The sequence below is a fragment of the Salmo trutta genome, chromosome 19 (assembly GCF_901001165.1).
Source record: "Salmo trutta chromosome 19, fSalTru1.1, whole genome shotgun sequence".
In the NCBI taxonomy this organism is placed as follows: domain Eukaryota; kingdom Metazoa; phylum Chordata; class Actinopteri; order Salmoniformes; family Salmonidae; genus Salmo; species Salmo trutta.
In genome coordinates, this window is record NC_042975.1 from 33,912,479 (window position 1) to 33,935,008 (window position 22,530).

At 43.5% G+C, this 22,530-nt stretch overlaps 2 protein-coding genes and 1 pseudogene across 2 annotated transcripts; 1 reads left to right on the forward strand and 2 right to left on the reverse strand.

Moving 5' to 3' along the window:
- Window positions 1–4,138: 4,138 nt before the first annotated feature.
- LOC115154386 (olfactory receptor 5AN1-like) lies at window positions 4,139–6,252 on the forward strand. Its single transcript, XM_029700562.1, has 3 exons — window positions 4,139–4,329; window positions 4,643–5,305; window positions 5,973–6,252. The coding sequence occupies exons 1-3, from the start codon at window positions 4,186–4,188 to the stop codon at window positions 6,135–6,137; spliced, it is 972 nt and encodes a 323-aa protein (XP_029556422.1). The 5' UTR covers window positions 4,139–4,185; the 3' UTR covers window positions 6,138–6,252.
- Window positions 6,253–6,916: 664 nt separating this feature from the next.
- LOC115153743 (olfactory receptor 146-like) lies at window positions 6,917–11,151 on the reverse strand (annotated as a pseudogene).
- A 5,033-nt stretch (window positions 11,152–16,184) lies between these two features.
- On the reverse strand, window positions 16,185–17,187 carry LOC115153701 (olfactory receptor 52N5-like). The gene has a single exon (XM_029699303.1). The coding sequence runs from the start codon at window positions 17,146–17,148 to the stop codon at window positions 16,210–16,212; it is 939 nt and encodes a 312-aa protein (XP_029555163.1). The 5' UTR covers window positions 17,149–17,187; the 3' UTR covers window positions 16,185–16,209.
- Window positions 17,188–22,530: the final 5,343 nt, after the last annotated feature.

Here is a 22,530-nt window from a genome sequence, read left to right on the forward strand (position 1 = left end):
AACGAGTTTTAATGACTCCAACCTGTGTATGTAAACTTCCAACTTCAACTGTATCACATATTCTTACCCACATTTTCTCTCTCAGTGGTGGTCACTCTGGCCTCCATGGCTGCTGCTTGAGCTGGAAATCAAAATGAATGACATGGATCAGTATGTGAATCTTCATCATGACTAAATAGGTTGCAAAATTAAACCGTACTTCAAATCCCAAAAGGGTATTGCCTGTAGTCTCTCTCTCTGCAGCTCCCCAACCTCGTCCTCCATGTTCCTCAGCTCCACTCTCTGTTCCACCATCACGTCGCAATGGAATACAGTGCCTTGCAAAAGTATTCACCCCCTTTGTGTTTTTCCTATGTTGTTGCATTACAACCTGTAATTTAAATTGATTTCTATTTGGATTTCATGTAGTGGGCATACACAAAACAGTCCAAATTGGTGAAGTGAAATTAGAAAAATGACTTGCTTGAAAAACTTGAAAAATATAAATATGGAAAAGTGGTGTGTGCATACGTATTCACCCCCTTTGCTATGAAGCCCCTAAATAAGATCTGGTGCAACAAATTACCTTCAGAAGTCACATAATTAAATAAAGTCCACCTGTGTGCAATCTAAGTGTCACATGATCTGTCACATGATCTCAGTATATGTACACCTGTTCTGAAAGGCCCCAGAGTCTGCAACACCACTAAGCAAGGGGCACCACCAAGCATGTAGAACCATGAAGACCAAGGAGCTCTCTGAGCTCTCTCACACCAAAACTCACGGACCAGACAGGGAGAGCATTAATCAGAGAGGCAACAAAGAGACCAAAGATAACCATGAAGAACCTGCAAAGCTCCACAGCGGAGATTGGAGTATCTGTCCATAGGACCACTTTAAGCCGTACATTCCACAGAGCTGGGCTTTATGGAAGAGTGGCCAGAAAAAAAGCCATTGCTTGAAGAAAAAATAAGCTAACATGTCTGATGTTTGCCAAAAGGCATGTGGGAGACTCTCCAAACATATGGAAGAATGTACTCTGGTCAGATGAGACTAAAATGTAGATTTTTGTCCATCAAGGAAAACGCTCTGTCTGGCACAAACCCAACACCTCTCATCACCCCGAGAACCCTATCCCCACAGTGAAGCATGGTGGTGGCAGCATCATGCTGTGGGGATATTTTTAACCGGCAGGGACTGGGAAAACAGTAAGAATTGAAGGAATGATGGATGGCGCTAAATACAGGGAAATTCTTGAGGGAAACCTTTTTCAGTCTTCCAGAGATTTGAGACTGGGATGGAGGTTCACCTTCAAGCAGGGCATGGACCATAAGCATACTGTTAAGGCAGCACTCGAGTGGTTTAAGGGGAAACATTGAAATGTATTGGAATGGCCTAGTTAAAGCTCAGACCTCAATCCAATTGAGAATCTGTGGTATGACTTAAAGATTGCTGTACACCAGCAGGAACCCATCCAACTTGACGGAGCTGGAGCAGTTTTGCCTTGAGGAATGGGCAAAAATCCCAGTGGCTAGATGTTCCAAGCTTATAGAGGCATATCCCAAGAGACTTGCAGCTGTAATTGCTGCAAAAGGTGGCTCTACAAAGTATTGACTTTAGGGGGGGTGAATAGTTATGCACGCTCAAGTTTTCTGTTTTTTTGTCTTATTTCTTGTTTGTTTCACAATAAAAAATATTTTGCATCTTCAAAGTGGTAGGCATTTTGAGTGAATAAAATGATACAAACCCCCCAAAAATCTGTTTTAATTCTAGGTTGTAAGACAACAAAATAGAGAAAATGCCAAGGGGGTGAATACTTTCGAAAGGCACTGTACATTTAAGAACTAAACCAGAGAACATAAAGGAAGAGGACCTTACAGCAGGATATTCTAATGTTGATATTGTGCAAGGTTGTGGGAGAGTAAAACCTGTTGTTTTATCTGAAGGTCTGTGTCTCAAATGAGCCCTTATTCCTAACTTTTGACAAGAGAACAAATGAGGCCCAACACGTGTACACTGAATGTGGAGGACGTCATTTGAAATTTGCCTTGAGGCCTCTTTTTCTTCTTCTTATGTCCAGTTGTTTAGTTATCTGTTTCTGTTCCCTAAGTAAAAAATGTATATTCTCAGAGTCACAAGTACAATGCCAAGTGTTACAGTTGAATTCTGGCCTTTGTTCATCCACCGTAGGAATAGAACACAGTGCACAGTAAGAGTTGTTAAACATGATTTTACGGACAGTTCCACCAGTAACAAAATCCCAATTTAACATCTGTTTGCAGCTAATGAGGCCATACCTAATTACTCACAAGAGAAGTGAACACATACACACAAACACCACCAATTAGAGTTAAATACAGTAGCTAAATTACTTTTTATGATTAATATTCTGTAATGAAGCAATTTACCTGGAGTTTAATGTAAACATACGTTGCATTGGAGTTCTCTTGTTTAATTAATCCAGGGAAAGTTCTTAATGAATGTAGTGTAGACGTACAAACTAGATAAATAACAAGTCCCTTCGGCCTCTCACATCATCCTGTGGAAAAACAAGGACTATGGGATGCTGGTAAAATAATTGTATTTAAGAAGCTGCTCAGCTTCAAGATCACTGAGTGTGACCTGCACTCACTCAGGTAAGAGGTTAACCCTCCAATAGTGCAAAATTATCACATAGATTTTGTTTTTTAACAGTTGGATTTGTGGATTTGTCTGAAAATATTTCCGTAGGAAACACAATGTAAATTTGTATAGATTACTCATAGAGATATTATTTAAAAATGAGCATTAAGTTAATGTTTGTTTTGTTTACAAACTTTTATGTTATAGTAATCAGATTTCAACAGATTAGTGCACAATATTTGCATTCACTAACACATTTTGAATTCAGTGGTTAATCTTTTGGCTGGAATTGTTAAAGGCCGAATGCAGGCATTTTTATTTCAATATCAAATCATTTCTGGCTAACAAATAAGTACCTTACTGTAATATTTTTCCATACAAATTGTCAAAAAGAAACAAAAATAGCTTTTCAGCAAAAAACATTTCTCAAGCAATAATTTTTCTTGGACTGTCTGGGAGTGGTCTGAGTGGGGTGGGGGATGAATATGTCATCTGAACGGTAATCTGTTATTGGCAAAAAGGTTTGGAACTGTTTGTTATTGGTCTATATTAACAATTGTTACTATATATATATATATATATATATATATATATATATATATATATATGTATATGTATGTATATTTGTTCATATGTGGCTATGTATGTATGTATGTATGTATATATGTATGTATACACACACATATAAATGTTTATATTTACAAAAAAATATATATGGGATTAGAAATTAGGCAGACAATTACATTGATGGAAGTTACAATCTATCTGCAATATTAAAGCTGACCTTTAATAATGTTACTTTCAGGACAACTGGACTGGGAACTCGGAAAAAAACTAGGTAAAATCATGATGTCAGTGATCTCCAGGTGGCAAAGTCAGACGGCTAGAAAGATGGCAGTTTCCAACTCGGAATTCCAAGTTGGATAACTCTTCAAAACAATGATTCCCAGTCTGAGCTCATTTTTCCCTAGTTCCCAGTTGTCTTGAACACACTGAAGACGGAAGTTGGAGTTCCAAGTTCCCAGTTGTATGGATCGAGGCATTATACTGCCTCAATCCATACAAAACTCCACCAATGCAAAACCTCCCGATTAGAAGGTCCTGTGTAGATTGTATTTTCAACTAGCAACTATCAGGAAATAACACTGATCAAATTTCTTCACACTTTTACAGTCTGCGTTTTATCAGCTGTTGCACAATATGATACAAAACACAGGAAAACAGAATTTTGACTGCATTGGGCCTATAACTAAACATAATTGAGAACCACTTGCTATGAATTATTATACATGTTTGTGATTTATCACATTGAATATATCATAGATTGCCCCACTCTGACACCACCAAGGTTGAGAATCTGAAATAATAAGAGTTATATTTTTTGCTTCTATAGGCAACACTTTTCACAGAAATTTTAGTTACACCATGTATTATTGTAGATACTTTCGCAACAAGAATATAACTGTACTAAGCCATGTTTGTTAAGAATGAGCTTCTTCTATCTGTAGGCTACAAGGTCTCAATGTATCTCTCTGTCTGCACCAGGTTTGTCTAAGATCCTATCAGGCCCACTGGCCCAGAGGTATGAACAGCACCCAGTCCAGCCCTGTCGCCTTCTTCATCATCCAGGGCCTGGCCAGTCTGGGGGAGAAGAAGATGGTCCTGTTTATCATCTTCCTGCTGGCCTACACCATCATCCTCGGAGGAAACATCATGATCATCTACCTGGTACTGTACATTGTACACGCACAGCCAGAACCAGATCACAATAACATTAGATAGAGATTATGTTATAAGAGAGACCATGAGTTGTAGTTAGTGTAAGTAATCAAGCGGTTTCATTCAGGTCCTCTCACTTAGAATTTGCTCTAAGGGCCCGTAGACTACACTATACTCCTCAGGAGTCAGGAGTCTTGAACTCTTGAGATTTATGGCTTGGGCCCAGAGTTTCCCCTGGTCGAGACATGTTGTCAGGAGAAACTCTCCGCTGGGCCTAGCTACGACATCACTGTCTAACCACTTTCTTTATCTCGTCCTAAAGGTCCGGACCGACCCGAAGCTGGGCTCCCCCATGTACTTCTTCCTCCACAACCTGTCCATCGTGGACATGATTTACACAACGGTCACCATCCCCAACATGTTGTCAGGCTTCCTGACTGAGGTCAAGACTGTGTCCGTCCCCGGCTGCTTCATCCAAATGTACTGTTTCATCCACATGTCTGTTACCGGTCGCGCCCTGCTGACCGCTATGGCCTACGACCGTTATGTGGCAATCTGTAATCCTCTTCGCTATGCCGCTGTGATGACCCGCACCGTCTGCCTGCTACTCATCATTGGGGCGTGGACCTTCGGCGCCATCTGCACCTTCCCAAACACTAGCATGGCATTGCAGCGTTCATACTGTGGACCCAACGTGGTGCGCCACTGCTGGTGCGACCCGTCCTCAGTGAGGCTGCTGGTGTGTGGGGACACTCAGGTGGACAGCATTGTGTCACTGTCTTTTGCCCTCATAGCGCTGCTCACCACGGGTGTGCTCATCCTCACTTCCTACATCCTCATCGGTGTGAAGATAGCTAAAATGGGCGCTGCACAGCGACTGAAGGCGTTTAGCACCTGTGCCGCCCACCTGACGGTTGTGTCCATTTCTTACAGCTCTGCCTCATTTGTCTACATCTCCTACCGTGTGGGAAACTTCTCTCCAGAGGTGACCCTCCTCTTCATCCTCTTTCTCCCCCTCCTCATTTCTCTTTTCTAATGACTGTTTAACTCTACCATCAGACAACCTTCAGTCAACACTGTGAATCTTACATTCACCAGTTGAAGAGTTTGACTGATATTTGCACCATTACCCATGTCCTCTCTGATTGGTCATTCACTGTTGATGTCTAATGGTACTCAAATGGCATTCCCACCATGAGATGGCACTGTTGTATTAATTGTGTGTAACATACGTATGCTCATCAGTCATTGTAGATTTGTGTCATGGTGGCAGTGCTGTGAAAATCCTAAAAACAGGGTTGGGGTCAATTCCATTTCAATTCCAGTCAATTAAGAAAGTATATGAAATTCCAATTGTAATTCCATTTTCCTAATTGAAAAGCATTGAGGATAATTGGAATTTCAGAGTACTTCCTCAAATGATATGGAATCCAACCATCCCTAATAATGCTATGTATATGTTTATGGTTGAATATGATCAAGGTCATACTGTTAATAACGTTGTGATAAGGTTAGATAACATTGTGTTGATGTAAGTGCTATCATTGTTGTTTAATAATGTGTACATTTTCGTTTATTATATTGTGGTTGTGGGTATCATTGTTGCATTGCGGTTGTCTTAATGTTGTATTCATGTTGTGTTATTGTTGTAGGTGCGTATCATCGTGTCGGTGCTGTACTCGGCTCTGACTCCTTTCCTGAACCCGGTGATCTACAGCCTGAGGAACAAGGAGCTGAGAGTGGCCATCAAGAGGGCCTTCTGCCGACACAGAGACGTCTCACAACAGGGCCACAAAACACTCAACACACTGTCCTGACAGCAAAACATTCAATACAATCCCCTTTAAAATAGTTTAGTATGGGCTAAAAAGTGTGATCATTTTCAGAGATTCCAAAATAATGCCAAGTCACTGTTTCCAATTATTGTTTGTTGCTTGGAAGGCAGAACAGCTCAATGTTTCATTATCATGCACTTATAAACGAAACCGAACAATATTCGTGTTTACCATTTGGTTCATGGTGTAGGTTGCACAACTGTATAAATCTGATTTAATAGTTTGAAGTTTATTGATAAGAACCAAAAAATGAAATAACAATTGTACAGTCCTGTTCAATCGCATTGTACAAACTACCAGATACAGTACTAAATGGTATGTGATTATAAATGTTATTAATCAATACCAAAGAAACAACAGTAATTGTTAGGTGATTATTGTGTAAGTACAATCTCGCAATATTATTTCTTAAATATCAGGGAAATAGCACACTGTCAAATAAAGTGTACCAACAGATTTTGGTTTTCTGCCTCTGCCTTCTCTGTAGGCGTCACAAATTAAAATAAAACTTTGCACAATAAAATATTCTATGTTGGTTTGCATGTGGAAATTAAATCTACAAATGATTCATGGAACACCCCCCCAAAACTTTGCACCACCTAAAATAAATGTCAGTTTGAAAACATACAGTAGTGTTCTTCCTAGTTATGTATTTTACAGTAGATTTGCATTATGGCAGGAATTAGGATTTTTTTCTCCATCAGTACTAACCCAAACCGGGGCAGCTGTATGTTTTAATTGTTACAACACGCTTTGAATATGCATACCATCAATGAAATAATGGCTCTCAACTAATGTTAGGGTCCAATTCAACAGAACCCTTACAGGTCCCTCAGGTGGTGGTTGAGAAGAAACTCCACCCTTGTTTTATGAACGCCACACACATACACTGCAGTTCTCATTATATTATAGATGATTTATTTTCCCATCAGATTTAACACAAAATCCTGCGGCTACCTTGGCTCTGTGAACACTCTAAATATCCTCTGTTTAATCTCTTTAGTCTGTAAACCATATATTATGTGGTTGACACAGGTAGGGACCACACTACCCAGCACACTATTCAGTTTGCGCAGGTCTGCATAGGCTAGGAAGTGATGGAGGATGAAACTGGTAAAACCACATCCCAGCACAATATGGCAGACCAGTAAGCGTGTGCTACAGGTTGTCAGGGCCTTGCTGTTTAAAGAGGTGTTTCTACTACTCAGACAAACAATGGCAATCTTCAGATAGGTGAGACTGATGCTGCCTATGGACGAGACAAACAGCATAACAGTAAATGTTAAGACATATATGTTATTTATGAACACGCTCTCGCAGGAGAGCTTGAATAAGGAGGCGCTGTCGCAGTACGGGTTAAATATGTTAGACCTACAGCGTGATAGGCGGATGGTGATGCCCAGCAGAATCTCCACTAAGACTATGGCCACCCCCCAGGCAGACACAGACAACCTGATTACCATTTTGCTGTTCATGATGGTAGCGTATGGCAGGGGGTTGCAGATGGCCACATACCTGTCAAAGGCCATGATCCTGAGAACAGTGTGTGATGTCGTAGCATAAACATGAGCACAGAAAGCCTGAATAACACACTCTATGTAAGTGATATATCGCTCAGAAGCTGCGGTCAAAATGTCCCTAACAGACGAGGTATCATCGCTCTAGCCCCGACTATGTTATTAAGAGACACATTTCAGAAAAGGATGTACATGGGATGATGCAGGCTCCTCTCCATGGAGATCAGTACTATGAGGCCGATGTTGGCAACGAGGTGAAGACGTAGATAATAAGGAAGAGGATTAGGTCAGGGTAGGTGGTCTGTTGAGTGACCTTTAAAAGATTAAAGGGACGTTCAGGATTTTATAACTTGATAGAAGAACTGTAATCCATGGTTTGTTTTCTTTAACCTTATCAGTCCCGAGACCCATCTGACTTTCATTTATCTGCATATTTATATGTTTTTATGATTAAAAAACCTGATTAAAAGGAATTTATATGAATGCTGTAAGTACAGAAATTGTTTGCTCAGTGGGAAATGAATATCCAACTTGTCAGTGAAGACTGTGTGGAGTTTGTGACAGCAACTATGTGAGCTTATTACAGTATTATAGATACTACGTCCTGGGGTTTCCTATGCACTTCTATGAAGAACCCCACCCTTAACTTCTAACGACTATTGTGTAGCTTGTGAGCATCATATAGAGCACAACATGTCACATGAGAGTCTCAGCTTTTCATAGATAGCTTTTGATTGTTCGCAGCACAAACAATTCGGACTTGGCCTAGGGTCCTTGGCCTAGGGTCCCTTCAGGATCCGCCCTTGTCTCACAAACACCTTTCTAGCTCAGCCCCCATTAAACACACAGACTAATGGTATCAACGGATGCAGAAGAAATAGACAAAACTAATGGTACAAGCCAGAAGTGTCACAGTTTCTGTGTTATTTGATTGTTGTTTCCTTAGGTTACCGCTGGAGGGTTTCCCTTACCCCGTTTTCTAGTTTTCAGGTTACCCTGATTATAACTTATTGGATTCTCCTGTGTTTATTTACCTTCTCTGTTCACCTGATTGCCTTGTTATTTAGGTTCCTCAGTTGGTCTGTATCATTGCTTAGGTCTCATGTTTTATTAGTGTGCTCTTGTGCGGTTGCCTTGTTTCTGTTAAGACTAAGTAAAAGTTCTGGATTTATCCTTACCCCTGCTTGCTGTGTTTCTCTGCGCCTGGATTCGAGTTCGTACTAGCATTATTGGTACAGTAGTCCTAAGCCTACAATGGACCCAGCAGAGATTTTTGAGTCATATGAGGAACACTCCGAATTCCACCATTTATGGCCGGCTCTCACACACCATGGAACTGTGATTGGATGTGCATGTACATGCCTAGTTAAATAAAGGTTAAATAAAAATAAAAATAAATTGGTTGCCATGAGGCGGGGCTGCAGACATTGTCGAATGATTTAAGAACTGTCCGCACTGTCTGCAGACAGGAGAGTTGGTAGCAACGGCTGCTTCACCTGTGGCTGTTCCTAATCCTCCACTCCCTACCAGCTCAGCGTCTTCCTCCCTTTGGGAGCCTCATCTCCCGGCACAGGAGCACTATGAGGGGCATCCTGGGTGGTGTCGTGGGTTAATGCTCCAATGCTCACTGGCCTTCGAGCTGCAGGCAACAACGTTTCCCACAGAGCGTTCCAGAGTGGCATACGTCATCTCCTTGCTCTCAGGACGTGCTCTGGCCTGGGCTATGGCCATATGAGAGAAGCAATCAGACATTTGTGTTAATTGGCAAAGCTTCACCCAGGAGATGAAGAGGGTTTTTGATCACCCCATCAGTGGCAGGAACGCTGCTCAAAGACTCATTGTGCTTCGGCACGGCAGCAAGAGCGAAGCAATTTACACCATTGACTTTCGGACGCTTACCGTTGAAAGCGGTTGGATACAGAGGCACTTCACTCAGCCTTTCTAAACGGACTCAGCGAGGTTCTCAAGGATGAACCGGCTTCCCGGGACAACCTTGACACTCTGGATGAGCTCATCATTCTGGCCATCCGGATTGACAACCGGCTTTGGGAACGTCGTCGTGAGAGGACGGAGGGGTTCAGAGTTGTTTCCAGTGTTTCGGGTTCTGCTGAAGGAGTCGATTATTTGTTTGTTCCACTGCCTTATGCTGCATCTGCTTGTCCTGTACCCGTCAGAGTCCTCAATTCGGCTCGGGTTCTCCTTCATATCCTTCAGAGGAGCCAATGCAATTGGGACGCACCAGGTTTCCGCTCTGGAGAGATGGTGCAGGGTTAACAAGCAATGTTGTCTTTACTGTGGTCAGTCTGGACATTTCTATGCCTCCTATCCCGAGCTGACGGGAAACGGGATGACTCGTCAGTAGACGGGAGAATACCGGCGTGTCAAATACAGTCTTCAGCTGCCGACACGGTACGCACCTTGCTCCCGGCCAACCTGTGGTGAGACAATGGGCAGTTGGACATTCCTGCTTTCATAGACTCTGGGGCTACCTGTTATCTGGATCACAAATTAGCTCGCCAACAGGGGCTGCCTCTCACTAAGCTGGAAGGTCAAACCCTAGGGTCTGGGAAGGTGAAGCAACTCACCATGCCTATTTAGCTACGAGTTCTGGATTATCATGTGGAGTTTATCCAGTTACATTTGTTGGACTCTCCTGAGCTTCCCCTGGTTCTTGGACATCCGTGGCTTTCTATCCATAATCCTCAAATTGACAGGCCCTTGGAAAGAGTTCTGGGATGGAATCCTTCATGCCAGTCCACCTGCCAGCAACTCTCTCCACATCTTTCCAGCCCTGCTCGTCTGGAGTCTTCTGATTCTCCTTTTCCCCGGCTGGGGATGACAAGCCTGATCTTTCCCGCGTACCTCGGGATTACTGGGATCTGGGTCAGGTCTTCAGTAAATGAAGGGCCAGCGAACTGCCTCCTCACAGGTCCTACGATTGTGCCATCGACCTACTGCACGTCACCACTCCTCCGAGAGGAGGGCTATATTCTCTCTCAGGTCCAGAGACTGCAGCCATAAACAGTTAAATTAAGGAGGCGCTGGTGGCTGGTTTTATTAGGCCGTCCACTTCACCTGCAGGAGCGGGTTTTTTCTTTGTTGGAAAGAGGGATGGGGGATTCCGTCCCTGTATCAATTACCGGGGTTTAAATAACATTACCATCAAGAACCGTTACCTTCTTCCTCTTATGTCGTCAGCCTTTGAGAGACTCCAGGGAGCTACGTTCTTTTCAAAATTTGATTTAGGGAATGCGTACAATGTGGTGCGCATCAGACAGGGAGACGAGTGGAAGACAGCATTCAACACCCCAAATGGACATTATGTGTACCGTGTCATGCTGTTTGGACTTACAAATGCTCAGGCCGTTTTCCAGGCCCTGGTTAATGATGTGCTGCGCGACTTCCTTCACCAGTTTGTGTTTGTGTACCTGGATGACATCCTCATCTTCTCCAGGTCCATGGTTGAACACATCCAACATGTTCGCCAGGTCCTTCAAAGACTCCTCTCCTCTCGCTTTTTGCAAATGCGTTCGAATTATCTAAAGTTGTGCTGTTGCAACTTCCTGTAAACACACAGTCCAGTTCAAAGTGAATGGCAGGCCTGTATGGCAAATTTCTTGTTTGCATGAAGGCCTACTGTAGCTCTGATTGGCTATGGTGCACCGGTCTGCGTAGACTCCGTTCCTGGACAAGACAGGTTTCATTTACTGCAGTGTCTATTATTAATTGTCCAAACACATGGCTGCTTTCCCATTCTATATTGCTATTTGCCTTATTTAAGATCCCGGAACCAAAACAATGTCCAAACGTTCTGTTTTGTGGAGGAATTCCTTTGTGGCGTTCTTGCCGTTTTGTGAACATTAGCAAGCTACGTCAAAATGTCATGGGATCTTACCATGAAAAACCTTTCAAAATCAAATGGCAAGTATATGCCACATCCTCAGATTATTCAAGAGTGGGAGGACGATATGAAAAAATGGCCACATATCACCAACGAAGACATCTTTAATTATTTATTATTGTTTCTCAGTGTGGATGGGACAGAGATGAGGAGCTACAAAAGCACAGAGAAATATCAATACCTCCACAGCGGCAAAGTTGGGTGGGGGCTTATTCACTGTCTTGTGTACCTCAAAGCAGATGTCCAGCCCAGTCAGAGCAAACCACACCATCCGTCTACCTGGATTCTTGTATCATCTGTCGGCATAGTGGAGACTGCAGGATGTTCTTCTGTTGCAGGGCAGGTCGAAGACTTGCAGTCATGCAGCTGCAATACTATGGAAGGTAGCTAGCTCACTGACTTTTTATTTATCATAACTTGCCTTTTCTATGACTGATACTTTTGATGTTAGCTAGTTACTTAGCTAGCTGATTGTGATGATACCATATCACTCACCAGAACTGACAACGTTAACTGTTACAAAATGCACACATGGTTCTTGGTTTCAATGGCTCATTGTGTAAGTATATCAATCTAATCTCGAATGGCAATGAGGTAGGTACAGAATCAAGGTGAGTTTTACAATTAAATAGGAAATTACCAACATAATCTAAACTTTTTTTACCCCCTTTTTTCACCCCAATTTCATGGTATCCAATTGGTAGTAGTTACAATCTTGTCTCATCACTGCAACTCCTGTATGGACTCGGGAGAGACGAAGGTCGAGAGCCATGCGTCCTCCAACACACAACCCAACCAATCCGCACTGCTTCTTGACACAATGCCCATCCATCCCAGAAGCAAGCCACACCAATGTGTCAGAGGAAACACCGTACACCTGGCAACCTGGTCAGCATGCACTACACCCAGCCCGCCACAGGGGTTGCTAGTGTGCAATTAGACAAGGATATCTCTGCCTGCCAAACCCTCCCTAACACAGACAACGCTGGGCCAATTGTACGCTGCTCCATGGGCCTCCCGGTCGCAGCCGGCTGCGACAGAGCCTGGACTCGAACCCAGAATCTCTGGTGGCACAGCTAGCACTGAGATGCAGTGCCTTAGACCAATGCGCCACCCAGGAGGCAAACATAACCTAAACTTACTAGTTTAAAGGGAACTGTGTAAACTAGTCAACTCTGAACACCATGTAAACGAGTGTTCCATACTGTAATTGACTATTCTAACAATAGGTGCAGAATGCTGGGTATGGATGTTTGACAGGGGTGTCCTGTACAGATGAGCAATGCCAGTGGAACTCGGGGACCCAGTGGAATTTCACTCCAAAATGATTGAGCGGGATCTGTTTTAAAGGTCACAAACCAAATGACGAGTTCTCTGACAGCACCCCAGCCACTTCTCCATCTCTACCTCCAACTCCTGTGTACCACTCCCACAACGCACTTAAGAAGAGTTTGGAAGGGGCCAACGTTCCAGTGGGGAGCCTTCTGCACGAGTGCATCAAAGCTAAACCAGTCATCAAGGTCCAGCAGCAGCCACACAGCTACAGCAGCCTAATGGTGAACATGGCATCAACATGCAGTGTCAGCAATGCTTGTCATTTTATTACGTTTTTGCTAAGCTGGAGGAGTGTAAACGTGCCAGCTTGGTAGAGGTCACTAAAGGACAGAGTTCCTCCCATGCATAGTATGACGCACATAAACTTTGAATCACTGCTAGATCAGCAAAGAAATTTCCTTTGCGCACCTCAACAAATCCCTACACGTTTTTGCAGGAGCTCTCTTCCCCAGGTTCCATGGGAACTCAGCAACCACATATGGCAAGGAGAACGGGCAGGTGGCCTACACATGGATGGGAGAGCTGTGGGTTTAGTCTGGAGAGTAGAGGCACAGTAGTGTGTCAAGGAGCCATGGCTTTCTGCAAGCCCAGATGGAGTGTTAAACTCTCAAGAACTTCTAGAAATCAAACGTCCTGTTCTGAGTAAGTCTCTGACTGAACTGTTTTCTGGCAAACTCACCAATGTAAAGCTGGTGGATGGGGTTCCTCAGCTGCAACCTAATGGAGCCTGTGGGTACTGCATGCAGGGGCAAATGGGCATGTTCTGCACAGGACTGGAGAGATGCAAACTACTGTCTGGGCTCCATCCGGGCAGGTTGTTATTGTTGATGTGAATTTCAATGCTGATGTTATCCCTGAACTGAAGACATTCTTTTTCATACATATGCTGCCAAGGACAGTATATGAGTTCCAGTCAAGCAGACTAACTCTGTGCTCCAAATATGTTAAACTATGTGTTTTTAAATAGTTCTCATATTTTGTGCCTTCTAAAGCTCTCTCTGTCAGCTCTACCTTATTATCTAAGGATAACATTTTTTTTGTCTTGCACAGTTCTCTTCATAAGCATATTTACATGATTATATTTGCATAATTGTTTTATGGCTTGCCTTGTACAGCTCTCTTCTTACATGTTTATCTAATGCCTAAGGATAACTTCTTATGATTTATGAATATTTTAATTGTTTAGCTCTTTTCATATGGCACTTCATGAACTAAGCATTCCGTAACTCATCTTGCACTTGGCAAATTATGGTGTTAATAAAAACACTATGAAAATCCACTTTGTTGACTTTTTCTTTAATACTTAACATTTTGAAATGAAGGAATAGGAGGGTTTCAAATGTGTTTTCAGTTAGATTCTGGGTTTGGTTTTCAAGTGGCACAAATCATGAAAAACAATGTGTCACTTGATAAACAGTTGTCTTCCCTCTTGGTCTGTAAGAGACATTTTGGTATGATTGCAGCACCATGCAGGGGTGGACAACTCCTCCAGGGCCTGATTGGTGACACACTTTTTCTCCATCCCTAGCAAACACAGCTGATTAATCAAACTGCATTCTAAACTGAAGATCATGATTAGGTGATTATTGGAGTCAGGTGTGATAGCTGGGGCTGGGGCAAAATTGTGACACCAATCAGGCCCTCGAGGACTGGAATTTGCCCACCCCTGATCAAGGTGGATCCCTGTAATTATCAGGAACAGGCAAAGGTACAGTACATGTAGGAGCATTAAAATGAATCAGATTAAACAGGAAACTATATACAGTATATATTTAAGCAATAAGGCCCGTGGGGGTGTGGTATATAGCCAACATAAATCAAATCAAATTGTATTTGTCACATGCGCCAAATACAACAGGTGTAAACCTTACAGTGAAATGCTTACTTGCAAGCCCTTAACCAACAATGCTTTTAAGAAGTTAAGAAGAAAAATGTGTTCAGTAAAAGATAGAAGTAACAAATAATTAAACAGCAGCAGTAAAATAACAATAGCGAGGCTATATACAGGGGGTACTGTACCAGTACAGATTCAATGTGCGGGGGCACCGGTTAGTCGAGGTAATTGAGGTAATATGTGCATGTCGGTAGAGTTAAAGTGACCATGCATAGATAATAAACAGAGAGTAGCAGCAGCGTAAAAGAGGGGTCTGGGTAGCCCTTTGATTTGCTGTTCAGGTGTCTTATGGCTTGGAGTAGAAGCTGTTAAGAAGCCTTTTGGACCTAGACTTGGCGCTCCGCTACCACTTGCTTTACCGCAACAGCACTCCCTCCTCTAAAAGGTTTGGTGGCCAAAACACTCCTGCTCCATGAACAGCTTCCTTTTCTGTCAGTTATTGGGGCATCCCTTACCGAACATAAAAGGCACATTTTGCGTGAATCCATGTTTGGGAACTTGTGATAGCGATAGCGAGTTAGTTAGCTAAATGCAAACTATTGTCCGTAAGTGTTTAACGGTAAGGCCCCCACAAAAAAACTAGAGACCCTGCCCATATTTCTGTTGAAAATGAGGTGAATAGAATTTTCACAAATCCTTTAGTATTTGTTCCACTTTAACTAAACAATGGAAGTTGCACAATCCATGACTACTCTGTAAATTAGCTTGACATGCTAAAAAATTATAGAAACAAGTTGAGAAAAAAATTACTAAAATAACCTTTTTATCTTCTGAATCAGATCATTATCTTCTGAATCAATTCTCCTGTCCTGAATGTAGAAGTTCTATTTTGCTATCTCACAAAATAAATGTGATCTCTTTGAGAAGTTCAGTCAGTGAAGGTCGTCTCCATGGTAACCAGAAACTCATTCTTCTGTACATGCCTTCAAACTACCGTACAAACCCTTAAGTATGCCCTAACCTAAGAAAAACGTTTGAGGGTATTGACCTTAATGCAATGACCTTAAATAATTCCCTCAGGTAAGGGAAATTCTTCCTTTCAGTAAAACTATTTTTTGCATGCACCACATTTCGCCGCCAGCTTTGGTTCCATTGAAAATGAGTAGGCCACCAACTCGCAGTTTTCTGTCTTTATTTTATTCAGACGGTTGATTAGAATCAAGCTTTCAGAACATTCCCATCTGGCATATTGGGGGGGGGGGGGGGGGTTGTTCCCCAATGCTGGAAGGGGGCCTCTGAGTGAAAATGTGAACACCCTGGCCTGGAGGGTGCAACAATTCAACACCAATGTCTGTTGGCTTTTCAAAACGAGAGAGAGAGAGAGAGAGAGACAGAGAGAGAGAGAGAGAGAGAGAGAGAGAGATCAGAACAAGAATTCATACATATTATTATTCCTACAACCATTCATCATACAGTCACTTTATTATTATGAAACTTGTTGAAGATTTTCTGTCTGATCTCTTTGGTCTGCAAACCGTAGATGACAGGATTGAGCCAAGGAGGAACCACATGAAACAAAATAGCTGACAGTTTCCTGTGGTCGGCCCACTGAGGGAAGCGATGGAGAAAGATGATGGTGAAACCGGACACCAGCATGATGATGTACACAGACAAGTGTGTGGAGCAGGTCTGCAAGGCCCTGCTATTCAGAACCCTGTTTTTGTTTCTCACACACACCATAGCTATCTTAAGGTATGTTAGTGTCACACTCCCTATGGAGGACCCCAGGAGTAGGATGGTAAAAGTGAGTCCATAGATATTGTTAATAATAACACTTTCACAGGAGAGCTTGAATAACGAGGCATTGTCACAGAAGGGGTTGAAGATTTCAGATCTGCATCGTGACAGGTTGAGTGTGAGGCCCAGGAGGACCCCCACAAGCAGAAAGGCAGAACCCCAGGCAAAAACAGTCAGTTTTGCGATCATCCTGTTGGTCATGATGGTGGCGTATCGCAGGGGGTTGCAGATGGCCACATATCTATCAAAGGCCATGATAATCAGTATTGTATGTGATGTTGTGCCAAACATGTGGGCAAAAAATGCTTGGATGGCACACGCAACGTCATTAATGTAGCGGTCTGTGCTTGCCACAAATATGTCACTCAGCAAACGAGGGACGATAACCGTGGCTCCAAGAGCGTCATTGAGAGGTAGGTTGCAGAAGAGGATGTACATGGGCTGGTGCAGGCTCCTCTCCATGGAGATCAGTAGTATGAGGCCGATGTTGGACACCATCGTGAAGATGTAGATGATGAGGAGAAGGATGAAGGCAGGGTAGGAGGACTGTTGAGAGACCTTTAACCCCTCCAGGAGGAACATGTTCTTAGGGTAGGTGTGGTTCTCCATTCGCCACCCAGAGTGAATGTCACAACCTGGAGGAGAATGCAATAAAGTTATTGAATAATAAATACCAAATAAATACCAGTGGTATTATGACTTTAAAAAAAGGTCTACCAAGCAACAAATACAATTTGATAATCCTTGTTCATTACCTTGCCTCTCATTAATATCTCTCATTAAATACTTACTGTTTTAGAACAAATACCTTCAATATATTTAATTAACCAAATGATTTCATGAAAAAGTGAAGAAAGTAACCAAAAACAAACCAACATAATATATTTCACAAAAGAGAACAACAACTGACTATAATTCAATGTTGTATAATTCAATAGATGTAGATACAATGGACACAATAACACTTTCAACTCTAACATATATAAAACATCAGCATCACAACAAGCACATTAGATAACATAAGAAGGATTGTCCCTGACATAAATTGTTGAAGTATAACACTAACAAAAAGGGTGAGATGATCTTCCACAGGGTCCTCCCTTTGGTTTCTGAGTTCTCTTCCACCCCTCAAGACTGAAACAGCCTCACAGCCTTTTATCCAAAACCCTGAACATGGTAACACTCCCAACCCAAACTCCCAAACATGGTTACAAGGTTGGAGGCCTCTGGTGAAATCAAACTACAGGAAAAATAATTGGCAACCGCTTCAGATTGTAACTTGAGTGATGTGGGCTAGTCCATTTTGGCATTGTGCGTGCAGTCAATTTTTCATGTTAGTTTTTAAAAGCAAAATGGAATCCCATTGCCCTTTTTAGGAAGAACAGTGGGTGATTGGCATAGGTGGATGAAACAGAAACAGGTTTTGAACCCCCGTCTCCAGTAAGGGATATGTGTTCTCTAGAGTTTACGGTTTTACCACTCAACCAACCTCTGTCACCTCATGTTTCTTTTTGACAGTTATGTATATAAATGATGACTGACAGGGTGCACTGTTTTGAAGCCACTGCACCACAATGTTTTTTATCCTCCACTATTGTTTGAAAGGTTTTGGAAGATATAGAAATGCATTTATTAATGTCTACATTCATTTTCACCAACTATTTTATATTATAGACTCATAATTAATGCATACTTTTAAAATATATTCCGTGAACAAACACATTTTTGTGAAAACATTTTCCTTAATCCTTTACTGAAAATACTTTAGATACTGTACATTCAGTAACATAATAACAATATTTATGGAAAACGTGAGGTAGGTGCAACATAAGCCAAGAAATGACAAGGGTTTGCATAAAAGGTCTAACTGGGACCTCCAAGTGGTCTCACACCTCTCCAAAGTTTGCACTATTACTAAATTCACAAGGTTCAGCATTCCACCATTTTACAAACATGTTGGCAGGGGTGGTAGTTGTTAGAGATTTGTATGAGGGTTTTGGCGTGGATGGTGGTCGGGGAGGCCGGCCCTCAGTCATGAACTGTTGTTGTGCTGAGTCTGCTGGCAGGAAGTGAACGTGTCGCAAACCAAACCTCATTAATCACACATTTTCAGTACGAATTATACAGTGCCTTCGGAAACTATTCAGACCCCTTGACTTTTTCCACATGTTGTTATGTTAATGACTAAATAAAACAATTTCCTCATCAATCTACACACAATACCCCATAATGACAAAGCGAAAACAGGTTTTCAGAATTTTTTGCAAATGTATTAAAAACAGAAAACAGAAATACCTTATTTACATAGGTATTCAGACCCTTTGCTCTGAGACTCAAAATTGAGCTCAAATGCATCCTGTTTCCATTGATCATCCTTGATTGGAGACCACCTGTAGTAAATTCAATTGATTGGACATGATTTGGAAAGGCACACAACTGTCTATGTCCCACAGTTGACAGTGCACGTCAGAGCAAAAGCCAAACCATGAGGTCAAAGAAATTGTACGTAGAGCTCAGAGACAGGATTGTGTTGAGGCACAGATCTGGGGAAGGGTACCAAAAATGTTCTGCAGCATTGAAGGTCCCCAAGGTCCACCTGGCTACCTCTACCCCGGTCAACAGCCCTGCAACCCCCACAGCAATTTGCCCAAGCATCCCCCATTTCTCCTTCTCCCAAATCCAGTTAGCTGATGTTCTGAAAGAGCGGCAAAATCTGGACCCCTACAAATCAGCCGTGCTAGACAATCTGGACCCTTTCTTTCTAAAATCTGCAGAAATTGTTGCAACCCCTATTACTAGCCTGTTCAACCTCTCTTTCGTGTCATCTGAGACTTCCAAAATTTGGAAAGCAGCTCTTCAAAGGGGGGTCACTCTTGACCCAAACTGTTACAGACCTATATCTATCTTAACCTGCCTTTCTAAGGTCTTCAAAAGCCAAGTTAACAAACAGATTACCGACCATTTCGAATCCCACCGCACCTTCTCCACTATGCAATCTGGTTTCCGAGCTGGTCATTGGTGCTCCTCAGCCACACTCAAGGTCTTAAATGAAATCATAACCGCCATCAATAAGAAACAATACTGTGCAGCCGTTTTCATCGACCTGGTTAAGGCTTTCGACACTGTCAATCACCACATCCTTATCGGCAGACTCAACAGCCTTGGTTTCTCAAATGATTGCCTCGCCTGGTTCACCAACTATTTCTCCGATAGAGTTCAGTGTGTCAAATCGGTTGGCCTGTTGTCCGGACTTCTGGCAGTCTCTATGGAGGTGCCACATGGTTCAATTCTTGGGCGACTCTCTTCTCTGTATACATCAATGATGTCGCTCTTGCTGCTGGTGAGTCTCTGATCCACCTGTACGCAGACGACACCATTCTGTATACTTCTGGCCCTTCTTTGGACACTGTGTTAACTACCCTCCAGACGAGCTTCAATGCAATACAACTCTCCTTCAACTGCTCTTAAATACAAGTAAAACTAAATGCATGCTCTTCAACCGATCGCTGCCCGCACCTGCCCGCCCGTCCAGCATCACTACTCTGGACGGTTCTGACTTAGAATATGTGGACAATTACAAATACCTAGGTGTCTGGTTAGACTGTAAACTCTCCTTCCAGACTCACATTAAGCATCTCCAATCCAAAATTAAATCTAGAATTGGCTTCCTATTTCGCAACAAAGCATCCTTCACTCATGCTGCCAAACATACCCTCATAAAACTCACCATCCTACCGATCCTCGACTTCGGCGATGTCATTTACAAAATAGCCCCCAACACTCTACTCAACAAATTGGATGGAGTCTATCCCAGTGCCATCCATTTTTTCACTAAAGTCCCATATATATCCAGAACGCCCCAAGTTCTCTCACGTCACCCCGCTCCTCCGCACACGCCACTGGCTTCCAGTTGAAGCTCGCATCTGCTAGAAGACCATGGTGCTTGCCTACGGAGCTGTGAGGAGAACGGCACCTCCGTACCTTCAGGCTCTGATCAGGCCCTACACCCAAACAAGGGCACTGCGTTCATCCACCTCTGGCCTGCTGGCCCCCCCTACCTCTGCGGAAGCACAGTTCCCGCTCAGCCCAGTCAAAACTGTTCGCTGCTCTGGCACCCCAATGGTGGAACAAGCTCCCTCACGACGCCAGGACAGCGGAGTCAATCACCACCTTCCGTAGACACCTGAAACCCCACCTCTTTAAGGAATACCTGGGATAGGATATAGTAATCCTTCTAACCCCTCCCCCAAGAAAATATATAGATGTACTATTGTAAAGTGGTTGTTCCACTGGATATCTTAAGGTGAATGCACCAATTTGTAAGTCGCTCTGGATAAGAGCGTCTGCTAAATGACGTAAATGTAAATGTAAATATACTACCCATCACTGCGACCTGGACGCTCTCGTTGGCTGGCCCTCGCTTCATACTCGTCACCAACCCCACTGGCTTCAGGTCATCTACAAGTCTCTGATAGGTAAAGCCCCACCTTATCTCAGCACACTGGTCACCATAGCAGCACCCACCCGTAGCACGCGCTCCAGCAGGTATATCTCTCTAGTCACCCCCAAAGCCAATTCCCCCTTTGGCCGCCTTTCCTTCCAGTTCTCTGCTGCCAATGACTGGAATGAATTGCAAAAATCACTGATGCTGGAGACTCTTACCTCCCTCACTAGTTTAAGCACCAGCTGTCTGAGCAGCTCACAGATCACTGCACCTGTACATAGCCAATCTGTATACAGCCCATCCAACTACCTCATCACCATACTGTGTATATTTATTTATCTTGCTCCTTTGCACCCCTGTGTCTCTACTTGCACATTCATTTTCTGCACATCAATCACTCTAGTGTCTAATTGCTATATTGTAATTACGTCGCTACCATGGCCTATTTATTGCCTTACCTCCCTTTTCTTACCTCATTTGCACACACTGTATATAGATTTTCTTCAACTCTATTATTGACTGTATGTTTTGTTTATTCCATGTGTAACTCTGTGTGTCACGTCGGTTGAAAGGAGAGGACCAAGGTGCAGCGTGGTGAGCGTACATATTATTTTTATTAGAAAAGACGCCGAACAAAACAATAAACACTAACCAACAAACCGTGAAGCTAAAGGCAATGTGCCATAAACAAAGTCAACTTCCTACAGCACAAGGAGGGAAAAGGGCTACCTAAGTATGGTTCCCAATCAGAGACAACGATAGACAGCTGTCCCAGATTGAGAACCATACCCGGCCAAAACATAGAAAATAAAGAACATAGAAAAAGGAACATAGAATGCCCACCCTAGTCACACCCTGGCCTACCCAAAATAGAGAATAAAAAACCTCTCTATGGCCAGGGCGTGACAGTACCCCCCCAAAGGTGCGGACTCCGGCCGCAAAAACTTGAACCTATAGGGGCGGGTCTGGGTGGGCTTTTCTCCGTGGTGGTGACTCCGGTGAGGGATGCAGACCCCGCTCCACCTCTGGCACGGCCCACTTAGGTGGCGCCTCTGGAGCGGGGACCCTCACCGCCGACCCAGGACTGGGCACGGACTCTTGCGGCTCCGGACTGGAGGACGACTCTGGCGGCTCCGGACTGGAGGGCGACTCTGGCGGCTCCGGACTGGAGGGTGTCTCTGTCGGCTCCGGACTGTAAACTGTCGCCGGAAGCTCTGGACGGGGAACTGTCGCCGGAAGCTCTGGACGGGGGACTGTCGCCAGAAGCTCTGGATGGGGAATGCGCACTGGAGGCCTGATGCGTGGGGCTGGCTTTGGAGGTGCCAGACAAGTAACACGCACCACGGGGCTGGTGCGAGGAGCAGGAAAAGGACGTACTGGACTGGGCAGGTGCACTGGAGGCCTGATGCGTGGGACTGGCTTTGGAGGGGCCAGACTAGTAACACGCACCACAGGGCTAGTGCGAGGAGCAGGAACAGGACTCACCAGGCTGGGGAGACCTACTGGAGGCCTGGTCCGTGGAGGAGGCACAGGATAGACCGGGCTGT

Bases quoted from the DNA above. Each gene is read 5' to 3' on its own strand.
- LOC115154386 (XM_029700562.1), top strand. From the start codon at position 4,186: ATGAACAGCACCCAGTCCAGCCCTGTCGCCTTCTTCATCATCCAGGGC. The intron at 4,330-4,642 runs GTACTGTACATT...CTCGTCCTAAAG, and splicing joins ACATCATGATCATCTACCTG to GTCCGGACCGACCCGAAGCT. The intron at 5,306-5,972 runs GTGACCCTCCTC...TTATTGTTGTAG, and splicing joins TGGGAAACTTCTCTCCAGAG to GTGCGTATCATCGTGTCGGT.
- LOC115153701 (XM_029699303.1), bottom strand. From the start codon at position 17,148: ATGGAGAACCACACCTACCCTAAGAACATGTTCCTCCTGGAGGGGTTA.